This window comes from Plodia interpunctella, chromosome 6 (genome assembly GCF_027563975.2).
Source record: "Plodia interpunctella isolate USDA-ARS_2022_Savannah chromosome 6, ilPloInte3.2, whole genome shotgun sequence".
NCBI lineage: Eukaryota > Metazoa > Arthropoda > Insecta > Lepidoptera > Pyralidae > Plodia > Plodia interpunctella.
The window spans coordinates 7,920,971-7,938,200 of NC_071299.1; the positions used below are offsets into that span (position 1 = coordinate 7,920,971).

At 32.3% G+C, this 17,230-nt stretch overlaps 1 protein-coding gene across 1 annotated transcript; it reads right to left on the reverse strand.

Annotated features, from left to right (window-relative positions):
* Positions 1-1,359: 1,359 nt before the first annotated feature.
* LOC128670844 (luciferin 4-monooxygenase-like) lies at positions 1,360-16,026 on the reverse strand. The gene is made up of 11 exons (XM_053746852.2): positions 15,800-16,026; positions 13,191-13,398; positions 10,936-11,122; positions 10,334-10,456; positions 9,080-9,245; positions 8,727-8,864; positions 8,422-8,550; positions 7,912-7,992; positions 5,855-6,001; positions 2,445-2,610; positions 1,360-2,054 (listed from the first exon to the last, which is right to left on the reverse strand). The coding sequence occupies exons 1-11, from the start codon at positions 15,947-15,949 to the stop codon at positions 1,876-1,878; spliced, it is 1,674 nt and encodes a 557-aa protein (XP_053602827.1). The 5' UTR covers positions 15,950-16,026; the 3' UTR covers positions 1,360-1,875.
* Positions 16,027-17,230: the final 1,204 nt, after the last annotated feature.

Sequence of the window (17,230 nt, forward strand, 5' to 3'; positions counted from 1 at the left end):
CAATTTTTACTTCGAACACAATCCATACCTAGTAAAACTTAGTCACAATAAACTGGACTCTCCATGAATTTATTTTTTGAGCTAGAATGTAAAGAAAAGTCAACATTTTCTAGAGCAAAAAAGTGAACTCTTCGTCAAATCAATTTATAAGTGGTCAGTAAATTGATTAGTCAATACAAACAGGTGCATGTCTCAGGGAAAATTAGGATGTTAATTTATAATTTTAATCGCAGTGAAAAGTATCCATTTTTGACTTTCGACCACCACAGGTCGAAAGTCAAAAATGCTTCGTTTTATGTTTTTGTCTTGTGATAATAATCTACTATTATTACTTCCTATGTGGGTTAGATTTTATTATGTTGGTAACTTCCTCAATTCGGAGAAACCAGAAATACATACTACATGTTTGAAACGGGTTTCAGTAAAATGTCTCAACAAGTGAAATTTGCTCGTGTCTGAAACTTGACATGGTCTATGCACTCCGAGTGGGTAGTTTACTTCAAACTATTTCAGAGTAAGCCACTTCATGTAAGTGAAGATGAAAGCCCCTCTTACGTATCCTATTCGTTTTGGATTTCTGTATTTATTTATTTAAGGAGGTCTTACAATAAAATTACATAGATATATTATCAAAAAAGTTATACTATTACAGTTGCCGATAATATTAAAATAGCAATTATGGAATATTAAAATTTACATACATAAAATTAATTTTTGCTAGAATTCTATTATTTTCCTCACATAGTCAGAATTTACTTATTGGATAAACTCTATACACAAAATATTTACCACAGCTTTCAATATATTTTGGGAAAACAGGCGTGGGAGGTCGACGGACAGACACAAAAGTTATAAATCCTATAAAGGTTTTCGCCATGAAGTTCCGAACTTTATTTGACGAATTTTCACATTGTACATTGTAAATGTACATACTTAAGTACAGTTCAGAAAATGAAAAGAATATTTTTATTTACAGTCTTCATCTTGAATAGAAATGTAATTCTCAGCGTCAACAATACGGGTGTTGTCGAGTGCACAAGCTTGATTAAATTTCAACAATCAACAATTTCTAATTTCCCAACGGGTGTCTTTCAATTTATGGGGAGAGTGATAAGGTCGCTTCTAGATAGTTCTCAGTAAATGTTATCAAATGGGGTCAAAGCCATGAATATAAAAAGGCTCTTCATGCCCCACGATAACAGGAATGACTTAGGACAGATTCTGGAAAAGAAAAAAGTTTGATTTTGTCACAACAGTGCCTCGAGTATCCTTGTTTATATGAATGAAACTGAAAAAGCTTTTTGGAAAACTCAAATAGATATATAGATAGACAGATCACATTTAACAAAAACAGTTGGAAATATTTTATATTCTTTATTTTGTAGTTTAGAACATTTCTTATTATCTTAAAAATAAGATCTTAAAAATATTAAATAAGTTTATTTAATTAACCTAGACCTAAACATACTTTTTAAATATCACGCAATTTTAATACCTAAATAATATTACTTTGAAAGCAGATATTTAATTACATTGAAACAGGATTAATTTTAATTATTTATGTTCCTTACGCTGTGTAAATATAATTATTTCTAAATGATCAAATGAACGACATAACAAGATCTCACTTCATTAAGGCGGTGCTTATATCGCAAAAAACATTCATTCGATTCGAAAAATTCGATTACATTCCTTTGTTTTTATGTTTCTGTGGGCAATACTTTACTGCCTAAAGACACTAATAGAAATCAATTAAATAAGTTTTACAAACCAAATAAATAATGAAAAGATCTACATAAGTTCGTTAAACTAGTCACGAAGTTTAAACCAGAAGTAAGCATTATAAACAAGACTTAGGTCTTGTTATAGACCTAATCATTTTGTCAAATTGCTTAAATCCACTCTGTATTTGGAAGGCGTTGAGGGTAAGATTCTCTCTGCCTTGAGAGCGATTTCTTTGATCATGGTGCGGTGCACCTTGCCTGACGCTGTGACCGGCAGTGCATCCAGGAAGAAGTAGCCGCCGTGGAGACGTCGGAACTCTGGTTGCACGTCTGTAATTCAAATATTTAGCATTTCAGTGTTCACCTCTAACGTAAATTATTCGATGTTCGAATATTTAATAAGTCCGGTTAGGCATTGAACAATGATTATTTAATATAAAAAGATAATATTTAGTTATATCCATATAAGGTTATGTATTCTGATCATATTCTGTTGCGTAACTCTAGTAACTATATCAATATATCTTTGAAACTGAAACTAGTTCTCATCAAATTCAATTTTCCAACAAGCGGGCGGTGCAGTGCACAAATGTGAAAATACATACTTCCATATTAATATTATAAATGTGAAAGTCTGTCACGCTTTCACGGCTAAATCGCTGTGCTGATGAATGAATTTGGAATAGATATGGTAAATCTGTAATAGCTACTTAAAATTACCATTAATGTGTTTGAAGAGCTCCTCAGGCTCGAACTGCTGTCCGTTTTTCCTGACGATAGCGGCCACTGGTACTTCCATCAGCTGTTTGTCCGGGATGCCCACTACACACACCGTGTTCACTGCCGGGTGCTTCTTGATCACTTCCTCCAGTTGTAATGGGGAAATCTGTAAAATATATATATTTTTAGAATGGATTAAAATAGTCCCTATTGTGAGAACTTATTGACTATATTAAGTGAATGCTTAATATAAAGAAAATATAGTTATAGTATGCCATATTAATAGGTAGAACAATAATTTGTTAGGTTTTATCTAGTTTCTTAGTTAATTCATGAAATATTTAAAATTAAGTATATTTTCATCAACTCGTTCTTAAATAACGGAAAGTTCGATGGATTTTTTAGTATTTTCAATATTTATTTTCACTCAACATGAAACAGCTCATTACAACAACGCTAAAATATATTTGACGTAAATCTGTGAATCCGTATGCGATACTAGTTGACAAGGGCTCGTAACAACAAATCTTAAGTTTCCGGTCCGACCGAAATGTCGTCAACAACCACCTTGATTAGTCTGCGAAGCCTTCGATTAATCCACATGATACTCTTATTTCACCGTAATAGGTTTAATTAAACATTCTTCAGTAAGAATTCACGGAATGTACCTTAGCTTTGGAAGGTATCTTGTAAATCTTACAACACTGTAGAATAAAAAATTGCACACAAAATCTTCCGTAAATACATTATGGTTCGGTTGCATCAGTCAATTTAGAAAAACGCCTACGCTATTTTATCGAGAGTGTAGTATTTAAGCGAGAGTGGCGCGCAGGGTAACGTCAATGTTGATTGATGCTATCTTAATAATGTTAATAAACGTAATAACTACCTTTAAGCTAAAGTATGTCGTTCTACCAATGTAAAATATCGTAAAGTGCGACAGCGACAAAATTTACTATAGCTTAAAGCATGCTTTAACTTCTTTATGAATGCTTAAACAGATAATAACTTGTAACTTCCTATCATTTACTTTCTTTCTGAAACCGAGTTGTGTTACAGATATTGAATGCAATAAGAGCTTTCTGGAATTTTTCCTGTATACGAAATCAACCGAATAGAAAAAGGTTTAGCCACAAACGCCAGATGGTCGAACCTTACTCCGATTTTATAAAAATACCTTTACCGAAACCTTTATTCAACAATATATACTCGAAAAAGAATAAATAAATCTTTTAATAGTGAATAAAGCTATTTGGCTTCGGAATGTCGAACATTATTCAGCGTCTTCTTAGGCTCGTAACTATACTATAAGTTCTTATGGGGACCACGGTACATCCATACTTCTATACTCCGTACTAATAGTATAGAGAAATATTTTGTTTGTTTTTTTTTTTGGTATATACAGGTACCTAGAGCCGATTTTGTTGATAATAAATGGAGGTACAGAGACAAACGAAACCTTCAGGAATATCTTTTTTATCATGGTCAATCCCCCTAGTTATACGTACATAAAGAGAGAATATGCTAGCTGTTTTATATACCTCTCTGTTAAGTTTATAGCCTAAACAAACTTTTCAGATAAATACACAACACAAGTTTCGTTGCTTATACCACAAGCTATGGGTGTGAAATTAACAACGTAATGTTTTTAGAAATGTATTATGTATTAATAGTATTTTTACTGCGATCTAATTTTTTGTCTATATTATCTGAGAAATTAATTCACGATTATATTGTTACGTAATTTCATTTTCTGTAAGTTCTATGTTTGTTTGTTCTTTAAAATAAGACTTTTAACAAAATTCTTTTCTATTTTCCTCGTCGCATCTAAGACCAGATACGAAACACTGCTCCGCTGAAGCGAATCAGGACGCGAGCAAAATAACTCTAGATAAATTCACACTCAATGATTTTTCGCGTTAAAGCTGTACAAACCTAATAAGGTTGAGTGTCGTAATATTTGAAATTCGACATCTATAGATATAACAAAACTGTAAGTTGGCTATGTCTGTACATGACAGAGATATTTCTATGGGGGTATTTATGGGACTAATAGAAACTAAAACATTTTTTTAGTAATTCTCTTTGTATGTTTATTCAAAACTTGTACGTATTATGCAAAAACTATGAAATTTATGCAGATTTTTTTCCAAGTTGTATAGTGGAAGTTAGACCAACTTCAAATTTGGTATATGTTTGTTCGCGATATAAAATTTCGATCCCAAGATATTGAAAATAATAAAATGCAATAATATTATTGAGATTTTAGTTTCTTTAGAAAATAAAATTCACGCGGGTAAGCCGCGGGCAAAAACTAGTTTGAAATGAATTTGTTAACGAAACGAAAACGTTAATTCAATTTTCACCTTCAGGAATGTTTAGAGAACCCTTTAGTTAGAGTATTTTATACAACTTCTGATAGTTTAACGGGTTGTCGGTTAACTTTAATTTATCAATTTCCGCCTAAACTTTTGTCGAAGATGGACAATTAAATTTGAAAGTTAAGATAAGCAAAATAGAATTATGGACATAAAATATACAGGTAGTTTAATCCAAAACATATTACTTTTTTTAAATATTCGGAAATCAAAACAACATTTACTCGAAATAACAGAAAGTATTAAAATAAAAACCGTTCATTCAAAAAGCTACATTAAAATTTTATTTATGTTTAGATATGGTCGTCTTAAATTGAACGAAATAAACCCCAATTTTATTGAAGAACATAAAACCGGTGTTCAACTTGGAACACTAAAATATCTCAACTTTTCAAAATATATGTAATTTGGTTTGGTATTTAAGTTTTATGTATGACGAGGTAAACAAAAAATTATAAATTAAATAAATACAGAGTTTTTTGGCATATATGTGGATGTGGCATATTTGACGACCTCGGTGGCGCAGTGGTAAAGTTCTTGCCACTGAATCGAGAGGTCCCGGGTTCGATCCCCGGTCGGGTCATGATGGAAAATGATCTTTTTCTGATTGGCCCGGGTCTTGGATGTTTATCTATATATGTATATGTTATAAAATATAGTATCGTTGAGTTAGTATCCCATAACACAAGTCTCGAACTTACTTTGGGGCTAGCTCAATCTGTGTGATTTGTTCTAATATAATATAATTTAATATAATATATAATATAAATGTGCGTTATACTCCTACGGAGACTCTAGACTCCTACTGCACCGGGCGCATAAGTATTAAATTAGAAGTAATAACATATATATACTTGGTAAATCACATATAAGCCGTTGGTCATAAAAAAGTTGTATTTTCAGTCGTTATAACTCACTAAACTGCAATGGTTTCGAGTGGTGGGTGGCACATACTTCTTATACAACCATAAGGACCTATGCCCCAGGAGTGGGAACGTTTAAATGGCTATTGATGATGATAATAATACTCACCCAATAACCAGCGCTTTTGATTAAAAGTCGTTGTCTTTCAACAAAATAATAATTATTGTCATCGTCTCTGTAGAACATGTCCCCAGTCTTGAACCAACCGTCATCGGTTATCATTTTCTTAGTCTCTTCTGGGTTGTTAAGATAGCCCTGAAATAGAAAAAAAATCTGATGATACTTATACAGAATATGGTAGTTGTAGATTAAATATTTAATTAACAAAATATATAGAAGCCTCTGCTCCTCTCCTCTCTAAGCCAAAAAATATAACATTTTAATTTTAAACAAGTAAGCATAGAAAACTCCATCAGCTGTGAAATAAATATTTTACGTTACTTCTATTTGACTATTCCATCCTATCTATCCCTATCATAATTGATGTACTTATTATAACAAAAATCTAAGGAAGACTTCAGTCTATTTTTATAATGAAGTTATTTTTTTCATTAATCATAATGTCTAGCAGCACAGACTTGTAGTTGTAAATTAACATAAATTAGTTATGTTATGTTTTGTGAACATTAAAAAGAATTATGAAAAATTCTCCAGATGTTAGAGAAAAGATGGAAAAATTTAATCGTAAGACAAACATAAAATTAACTTGAGAGAGCTTCAGATAATTTAATTCAATTAAAAAGTATGACAAGCATTTTCACAGCCAGACATTGACAGATTGGTAGTCAGCTAAGTGTAAATGGCTTCATTTTACGGCCGTTGACTCATTCTATACTTATTTATAGCATGGTGGGCAATCGAGCGTAACCGTTGCCTGATGGTAAGTAAACACTTACCATCAGGCAACTTAGTAAGTTTATATTCCTACTTAAATTCGAATGGGCAGTATGTGAGACAGTGAGAATGTTTTGCAATCAAGAAAAATCTACCGGATCTTGATAAAATTTCGGCTGTATATAATCTAGAATAGCCTTAGGTACTATATATCCCTAAATTCTAACGGTAGTGGAGTCCTGGAGCATAGAGAAATCACTACAAAATATAAAACAAGCTTTCTTCTTTTAAACCACGCAACGGATTTTGATGTTTCAACAATTAGAGTGAACAGTTTTCACTGTTATTTAGACAATTTATTAACAAAGGTAATATACAAATATCCTATTAGACCGTGCGAAGCCGGGCTCAAGATTATATAGTAATAATATATAATCTTGAGGTTAATTATTTCACAGTTAACAAAAAAAAATCCTCGGAATAACGCTGCTCAGCTTATTCTGTATTCATCGTTGACAACATTTTGCTTTTAATGAGAATGTCGCAAGTAATTCTATTTCTTAGAAAATGTTTCTAATTTTTTTTACGCTTCCGAGGATATCTTACAGCGTTTGAACCTTGTAATAATTCCATATTATATTATTATACGTTTTTGAAGATTCGGCCGTGATTTCAGAACTTGCCGTCTGTTTGACCTCAACCCTCCTTGAGAATGCTATTGTAGCCTATTAATTATTATGGAGTGGTCCTATTCTAGGACGGGACCATATTGAATAACATAATAGTCTTACTAATATATAAGCAATTTCTGCTTCATTTTGTTCATTAGCCGCTAAAGATGGTCACTAAGCAATTATATCTAAATAGAAATGGATCAATAGCTTTATTTGCGTTTCAAAGCTAAATGGTTAGTCAACTAGATGCCAGTGCTGAGGTCAAATGTTTATCTATTTCAGTAAACAGCGTTAGCATAATTTTCAATCAACGTCAGATGACAGCAACTACAGACAGGGTTTTAGCGTATAATCCCATATTAGTGAAATGTTATGATATTTCACTCAAATGTAGAGGTAGGCGATGTATGATCTGTGGCAGTACTGACCTAGTTACCACAGGTGAGGTTAACGGTTTCGGTTTGTGGAAAATTCGTATAACCGTTTTGTAAAGAGAAGTTGCATATACGTTTTAAAATGCTCCGCTCCCGTTGGTATATTGGAATAAATGTATATTTTGCTATTCCAGAATATATTAAACTACCTGGGAAATATTTTTATCTTAGAGTTTCTCAATTTCCATAACCGGTCCTTTAGTATACGATGAAATATAATTACCCTGAAGAATACATCTCCTTTAATCCATAGTTCGCCAGTTTTGAACGGTTTCTCCTCTGTTTGTCCCTCGTCATTCACTAGCTGAAATTATCAAACTAATTCAAATTTACTGCCTTTATTATAGATTTTTTTTCTCATATCTTATTGTATTATTTTTACATGCGAGTATGATTATTATCGTTTACGATGTACATATAGACATAGAAATATAATTGCTACAGCTGAAATTCAAATTAATCGGTAATCTGAAAAGAGCATTCCGACCGACGTCATTAACGTTAAAATTTAAAAATCTTTCTCAAATTTTAAATATCAGTCCCAGCAAAGATTTATTATTTGGGTGGTAAAATGATTATTGTTTTCGTTGAAATTTGAAGGAAGGGTAATGACGCGGCGGTCGAAATGCTCGAAAATTCACCCTATTAGTTCTTTTGTGCATAAAGTTCCAAGATTAAAATATATATATTGTTATTTTTTTCTACATCTATGAGTTTGATTGAACGAACTTACTTTATATTCATATTTATCGTAAGGCTTTCCAACTGACCCAAAGGGGGTTTGGTTTGTGTAGTCGAAACCCGGCACCAGGAGCTCAGTCATGCCATAGACCAGGTATAAGAAAGCGCTTGGACATCTTTTCTGTAATGATAGACTTAAATTAATTATCTTACCATATGATAGTATGAAAAACAATAAAAAATTCAGAATTTACATAACACATTCAATAAAATGATGCTTAGCATTCAGTTGTACGAGTATATATCGTATCGTGAAACATATTTGAATGCAATCAACTTTAAATAAATAATACTAACTTGAAAGTTTTCAAGAATAGGCTTCTCCATGGGGCTGCCGGAGATGATAACGCACTTGAAGCAGGTCAGGTCGCAGATCTTTTCCGTGGCCTGCAGGAACTGGCCCAGGAGATGCGGCGTCCAAGCTGTCACGTCCGGCTAGAGTTGTAAATATTAACGTATAGATTAAGATAACTGATACATTTTAATGGACTCAAAAATTAGAAGAGAGCTGGCAGAGAGCAGGTTACTGATTTGTGGTCAATAGTATAATCATAGTATAATATGTCTATATAACATGCTCACTTTCAATGAATAATTCGGTGCCGGTATAAGTATGCTTATAACCTTTACTCACAAGAAGGATAACTCACCCTATATTTATTTATGGTCATAACAAGTAATTGTGGCGTCAACGGTACAGATAACTGAAGTCTCGTGTACGACCTCAAGGGACCGCTGATGAAGAAGACCAGGGATGATAACCATTGGAAGGTGGACATGCTCAGGGTAGTTTGTATTTTAACGTGGTACCATTCCCTGTGGAAAGATAAATATCAATGATAACGGCCCACACATACACAGTCCTGAGCTTGTATACTGCAAATAAATATCACAAGTACAGATATTTGTCTCTGCTGAGCATCAAACCTAGGAACTTCAGATACCAGGTGGAGCTTGTGACCACTATGCCACAGAGGTAATCAGGATGTTAAAAGCAAAAATTCGTTGTCACCAGAAGGGAACCTCAAAATAAATTTACACTTAAATTCTTCAGCTTTTTTTCTTTGTGTTAAATAATTTTCGCTTTCGGATCGTAGCAGCTTTTAACGGAATTGCCTCTCTGTTCGAGACGTGAGTTATTTTTGATAATAATGAAATTTCCAACCGGAATACCGTTACAGCCATGAATCGGCAAAATCTACGTGTAACACGATTTTTTGCTGTTTGGAAAATAAGAGTTGAAATGCTTTTTAGGTCAGATACATTACGTACAATGTCGCGGTTATTTTAAAGTATATCTGGCAACAAAAGAGACCCTTTGTCACTTTATTTCTCCAGTACAGTTTAATGCAAACGCAATTTTCTTTTACAATAGTCACTTTATATTTTACGATCAGATTTTATACTGTTTTGATCAGAATATGGTTTTCACACCACAAAAGATTAAAGCCACTTTAATTGATCAATTTTACTAATTACGTAATTTACCATTGTTTTTAGTTCTGAGTAAAATGTATTGGTATTCTGTGTCACCACTAATATACAAATCCATATGAATTATAATTATAGGGAGCCATTGTCGTAAGGAGCTATATCCTCCTAGCTATCACCAACGATCCGTGGTCACACCTGTGTTACTATATATATCTCCTAAATTTATTTTCGCTTTTGACAATTATAAAAAAATATCTTAATTTTATTTGTAGAGAAAATAGCCTATTTATTTTTGATATCCAATCCATAAGAATTGAAAATAGTGTTTTGTCCGTCATCTTTGATGAACTTTGATGTCCTTCCCCCGGGCGCAGCTAGTCTTCTATACACAGTATAGTTTAGAAAGCTAATTCCATGCTCAGGTAATTTTAGATGAGGCTGACGATAGGTATCAAACAAAGATCACTTACCACCAGGAGATAATTCCATTAAGTAAGGTGTCGTACGGAATGACCGCTACTTTAGGCATTCCTGTGGTACCACTGGTCAGAATCAGCCAAGCAGGGATTTTGGAATGATCAAACTCATTTGGGCTAAAAGGAAATGAAGAATATATAAACTCCAAACATTTCTTTGCTATGGCAGAGATTACCTAACGTTACTTCTAACGTTAGTTTGTATTTAAGGAAGACAATGTCTAGGTTAATACGTAAAAAAGTAAAAAAGATCCGTCCTCCTCTTTGAATTAGGTTAAAATTAACATGTCCAAATAAAATAAATAATATAGTTTATCATTATTGGTATTTTTTGCTTGAATTTGAACTTCAATTGAATTTGAATATATCAGGAATGAGCACTAAAATTCACAAAAGCACAAAAGGCAAAAATGAAAGGGTAAAACGAAAATATATTTATTTAAAGACTTTAATTTTTTACTCCATTGATTTGAAAAAATTACTAGATAAAACTTGTATTAAAAAAAAATCCTTATTTACTATCAACGCAAAAAGAGTTAAAATAACTATGTACAATAGTAATGAAGTTAGTATATTTTTTTTTCCATAATGCTTACCGGTAATTAACTTCTGTTCCATTGAATTCCTGTATAAAACTCTCCATGTTGATAGCATCGTCGTCGAAAACTATAATTTTTCCATTTTGTTCAATCATCGCGAAGGCTTTCTTTACACATTCGAGGTTGGCTTTGTGGCAGAACATCATTTTGGGACGGATGTAAGGGAATAGGCCTTTGAGATCCGCTAAATGAGAAAAAATAAATAAATTTAGTACTTAAACGGCAATATCTCTATCATATAGCGTTATCTCAGTTCCTTGCGCAGCCGTAAAGCGTCGCAGCCCAGGGTCCATTTGCTACTTTTTCTTCTCCACTTGGCACGGCCCTCGATGTCTTTAGTAGTAAGATTTGGGCTGGGACCCATAATTATTAATATCAAACTAACTGCGCTCCGGGTCTTTGCTGTCGTGGGAATTTGGGATATAAGTGTGTTATTCCAGGTTATTTTCTATCCAGTAGGTAACGAGTGAATAAGTAACAAACAAACGAAAGTTACTTTCGCATTTATAATATTAGTTGGGATGACGTCGATGAGGCTTGACGAAGTTTGTTGCGCCGCTCTTCTTCATCTGCGCTTTTGAAGTCGGCAGTAGACTAAAGTTTTAAGTAATTTTTTGACGTCAATAAGTGATGTCATCATACTAAGTTGTATAAAGAATTTGAATTTTCATTTGAATATCACTTAGTGAATTGAAGTAAATACATAGATGAAGATGATTTCCATGAAAAAAATGGATATACATTTTCACACTGGGATTATAATTATTTTTCGATGATCCTTCTAAATAAACAAGCATTGCCTACTTTACGTCAAATTCACTTAAAACTGTCCTGTTAAGAGATAAAACAATTAATTGTAAGGTTGGTCATTAGAACACAGAAGAAACTTCTAGAAATAAACTTTTATGGAGCTGAAAAACAAAACTTTTGGTCCTTTTCTTCCCGACAAAAGGCTATTAAGCGCAGAATTACAATTAAGTTCCTGAAAATTGCTGACGTAGACGAAATAACCCAGCAGTAAATGTTTATTTTTATTTTTAGCTGGCCAGTGGTCTAAAGATCCTTCAGGGAAGGTTTCTTAAAACTATAATAAGTACGTATTTATTTATATAACTTGCGTAATTCTTTTATCACTTATCAAGTTTTTGATTAACATGACAGTGTCAATACGTAATTTCAAAATAATATTGTATTAATTATAATATATAGGATTTTAATGATATCTTGCCACCAGCTTAGCTTATCAGTTAAGTGAGCAATACTTTGGATAGTGAGAGTTTTAAACGGATTAATTAGATACGTATCTATTTTTAATTTGACAATCTCAATAGGTTATTCTTTGATATACCGAATTAGTTCAAAAGAAGTTATAGACATCCTGTTTGAAAAAAAAATATTGAGTTCGAATACGTTTTCAATATGCTTACATCTTGAATGAATAAATAAATTTATTTGCAGATAGACAAGCACATTACATGATAGGGTAAATGATAAGATCAGATTTTTTGTGACGTCACTTCTGTATGTTTCATTTTAGTATGGAGGGTTTAGACGAGGTCAAAATGTGTCATATCTTTGAAAGCATGTCATTATTACACGTTTCTCTAGCGTGTCTATTAAAATAAGTACCTCCGAATAGTTATCAAACCGAAAATTTGTCATCACCTTATTCTATGTGTTTACTGTATACATTGGAGTTCAGTGAATTTCGAAATGTTATTGCAGAACAAAGCAAATAACCCAGTGAGTTTTAGACAATGCACGGTATTGGATATTGAATTCTGTTGTTCGCCCACATTCATTCTACATTCATTAATCGTTTTATACACGCCACACCATATTGTTAGCTCGTCCCTTAGGCGTGAAGCTAATTTTATTTTGTATTTTTTCTAGATTCATCCTAGTTTCTGCGTTGTTTTACTAAGTTAAAGAGCTATCATTTCTAGTTTATTTATTACTACGAGAATAAAAAAAAATATTCCGAAATGTATAAAGGAGTAAGTTTGGTTAGGCTTTGAAAGATTTAGGATAGCTTTAATACATCTATCGAAGTGCAAATGTGACGAACACATAAATAACTTCTTTCATAAAAAATAACCTCACTTCAGACAGCTTCAATTCCACTTACATTAGAAAGTAATCTTAAATTGGGGTGTAATGAAATTTATTTTATTCGACTAGCGAATTACGTGACTTCCGAAAAAACCGATTTGGAAGAGACGGTTAGTGTGAATTATCTCAATTAAGCTTACCTTCGCCGGTGTGGGGGTCCATTCCGCAGAGCGGGAATCCGCCATAGTGGCAGGCGTAGTACGGGATGGCCATATCGAGGTGATTGGGGCCCATGACGATGACAGGGTCGCCGGGCTTGAGGCCATAATTGTTCATTGCGCTGGCGAGCCGCATGGACCGAGTGGCCACTGACAGGTTAGTTTCCCGCGCATCGGTTGCACCGTCAATCTGAAACGGTGAAATAGGTTAATGATATTGAGCTAGTTAGTTTCATTATTGATTGTGAATCGATTTTCATGTTGCATAACTAAAAGACTGAATGTTAGGAAATCAAATATCAATCGTATAAGTTTTTGTTGATTGTGTTCGAGTAGGTTGTGTGGTGTGGTGTTTTAATAAAATTATTTGTCAAGTAGATTATAATTTATATATTATTTTCCAAGCCCAGCGTATAAACAACTTACGCAACTGCGCTAGATATATATCTATCAGATGTTTTGAAAATTAGAACATTATTATCAAGAAGTTGGTATGATAGTACCTACTTTCATATTAAAAATCGCACTTTATATGCTTACGGATTACGCAAGGAATTAATATTTTTTTTACTTATAAATATTTAAAGCGACTTTTAACAAACTTATTGTGAATTAAATTTCTCTAATTCTATTTCCGATATCTTCCACCAATGGCATCTCCCAATCGCATATGTTCGCGGCAGTTAAATCAGGAGAAATCAATTTAAAATTCGATTTAGTACTGAAATGGGTACCATCTAGTAGCATTGCAAAACGAAGTTACTGAACGTCCTAATTGAGCGGCGAACGCGGCAATGCAGCGGAATTGATATCAAATGCCAATTACTTCTGGTTTATGTCGTTATCGTTCACTGAAACACGCACAGCATCCGAACGTGTAGTGCAGCGTATCATCGCTCAGCTATGACGCCGAGTTAGCATATTTCACTTGACGGTGACGAGCTCAAGGAGTATCATGAATTATTCGGAAGATCGGTTTGTTAAGTTGATGCGGCTCAGAGAATTTGGTAGTCCAATGTCAGTGATATACATAAAGCTGAGCCCACACACTCTACTGAACTAGGATCGGAACTATGTATAAAGTTACGCATATATAAGGCGTGTGACATTATCCTTACATATTATAAAAAATATTGCAATAAATTCAAAAACTAGTTTTCTAAAAAATAGTTTGTAGAAGGTTTTGGTGTATAATTTGTTATGGTTTAAAGCGAAGTAGGGACTGGCCTCTAGTGTTTATAAAAAAACTAACTACGCACTGGGGCTCCGCTTCGCGATAAAAAATACCCATCTAGGATATAATCTATTCATCCACCAAATTTCATCAAAATCCATCCTGTCGATTTTGGGAGATTGAATAACAAAAAACGTAACATTTATATTTGATATAATACTAGAGGGATAATAATTTTTTTTTGTCTTCTTAAGTTGAAAAATGTGAAAGTAAATTTCATATAAGTACAGCGTGAATTTTCATTATTCGATATTATGTACCTATAACAGTTAACAGTTCTCGTTACAGATAAATTCTGGTCCTAACTTAAACGTATTGCATCATTTTTTCTATTTTATCATCACATTATTTTTACTCGTGAAACTAATTATCTTCCACAAATAGGTCAGATAGTAATCTACGACAATGTAGATGTTGAAATGGAAAATAATTGATAGCTCTATGATATTTTACAGATCTCACGTACACAATATGAACTTGCATTATTTTCATTAGAAAAAAATAATAAATTTATTATTTAATAAATTTTATTAACTAGTTTTTGACATTTATAAACACAAAGACAAAGGTAATTTATTTTTTTTGCAATAACATGACTTTACATTGTAGTGTTAAAAGAAAACTTAATAATACATGTTTCATCGCCTATGGATATGTAAATTTAAAAGTAGATATTGATATGCTATTATCCCTCAAAACAAACTATCTAATAAGCAACAATATTTATGTGTATCTATACTATTATATCGATACACTATTGTACTTTTTATCTGAGTTTGTCGTTAAAAAAATCGTTTAAATTTTAATAACATTTATCAATCAGTATCGATCTGAGGTGCATTAAAATTAATTGAAATTCTAAACTTTATATTGGTGGGAAATTTTGCTTTAAATTTTAGGCGTCATACACACAATACTTTTACTGAATAATGCCATTTTAGACTATAATTAGTCAACAACACAAAGTTGTGGGAATGACCATTAGATTTAACAAATATTGTCACCTTAAGTATGCAAAGTGATATTAGTGTTAGAATTTTTATCATTCATTCATAATTTAGTATAAATATATATTTTTTTCTTGTTTATAGTTAGATATATCTGTTTGCTATTTTAAAATTTTGTTTTATGACAGAGAAGAATAAAAAAGAAACGCTGCTTATTCAGTTTATGTACACGCACTCAACTATAACTAAACTCCTAGATAAAACTATCTGAAGTTATTTGTCAGTTAGCTTTATCCAACCTAGCATATCCACATCCACAATTTTTAACGCTATCTGTTCGATATATTACGTATAGGTTATCAGACACTTTCTCAGCAAGCGGTGTAAGAGGCCCTAAATCAAGTACTCACTTGATTTAAATTTTCTGGTTCATCCAACATCCCCTGCAACACTAGATGTCCAATATGACAACTCGATGGTGAAATGTTATATTTCTGCGCAGCTTTGAACCTTAACGCCGACACGCGACTTTTTATATATAATTTTTCCTCTTTCTTCATTTTATTTGTTTTATCACAATAATTTTTTTAAGAACACGGCACACAATTTATTGTTGAACAATATAATAAGCAACAATAGGGGTCTCCGAGTATCGGAGTATTTTATATGCTTGTTATCTTAAATCAGTTCTTTTATCTGAATTATTGTAAATCGGCTTGATTTAATCGATAAACGTGATGTTGTGATTTCATAAATAGGTATTTTCCGTTAGAGTATATTTTTCATATCGTTATTCGTTTTGTGGGATTATTTAAGTATTATTATTTTTATTTTTTATTATTATTTTTCTTCGTTTTATGTATGATTTTTAGGAGACATTTACTAAATAGTATTATTATGTATTTACTAAACAGAATTATTATAAATGTCACACATACTTTTTAATTTTGAAGCCTCGCTCTTAAATTATACGATGATGATTATTAGTTACATTTATTAACTTGAATAAAACGAGATTATTGTAGAATTTTTCAAAGATATATTAACGTCATAATAGAACAGTTTGTAAATACAAATATTCCAATTTATTAGTATCCATTAATTTAGTCCTAAATTATACAGTATTATCGTAATGCTTAAATTTAACTTATAGATTAAGAATTAACAACCAAATTTAAATTTTAAAGTAATCGAAGACGCGATCCCTCCTCTAAAGGGTTTTTCAAGAGTGATTAATAGATAGGTGTTCGAACGCCTAGTACAGTCAACGACGTAATTTAGTGTACAGGTCACCCAACTAGATTGTAAAGTTTGTATGTTTAAAATAACTTTATTGCACACAATAAAAAATTAAAGAATACAGAAATTGAAGAGAAAATAATGCTATGGCAAAAGGGGAACTTATTCCAATAAGGTGCGTAATAGGTACTCTTATTCAGCTACGATATTACTGAATACTAAATTCAGCAATCAACAAATTATATTAACTAAAATTTTTCGAAAACTAAAACTAAATTAAAACTAAAACTAAATTTTTTTTTAATATAATTTGTTTAATGTATAATTTGTAGAGTTACTACTAATCAGCTACTGAGTGTCGTGGTGAAGTACCTAGTCAAACAAAAAAAAAATCGAACTATCCAAAGATAGGTACTTAACTATGTTATTGATTGTACTTTATTCATCTCAAGTCTGAAGCAACCCCACCATGGCCTCGAGAAACTTTAAAACAAAACAATGACATCGGCAAATTAAACTTTACAACGGATCGGTCCCCAACAGAATGGGCCTATTGTTTAGAACGTCTGCGTAATATTAGATCGAATCGAGTTGAGTCGAGT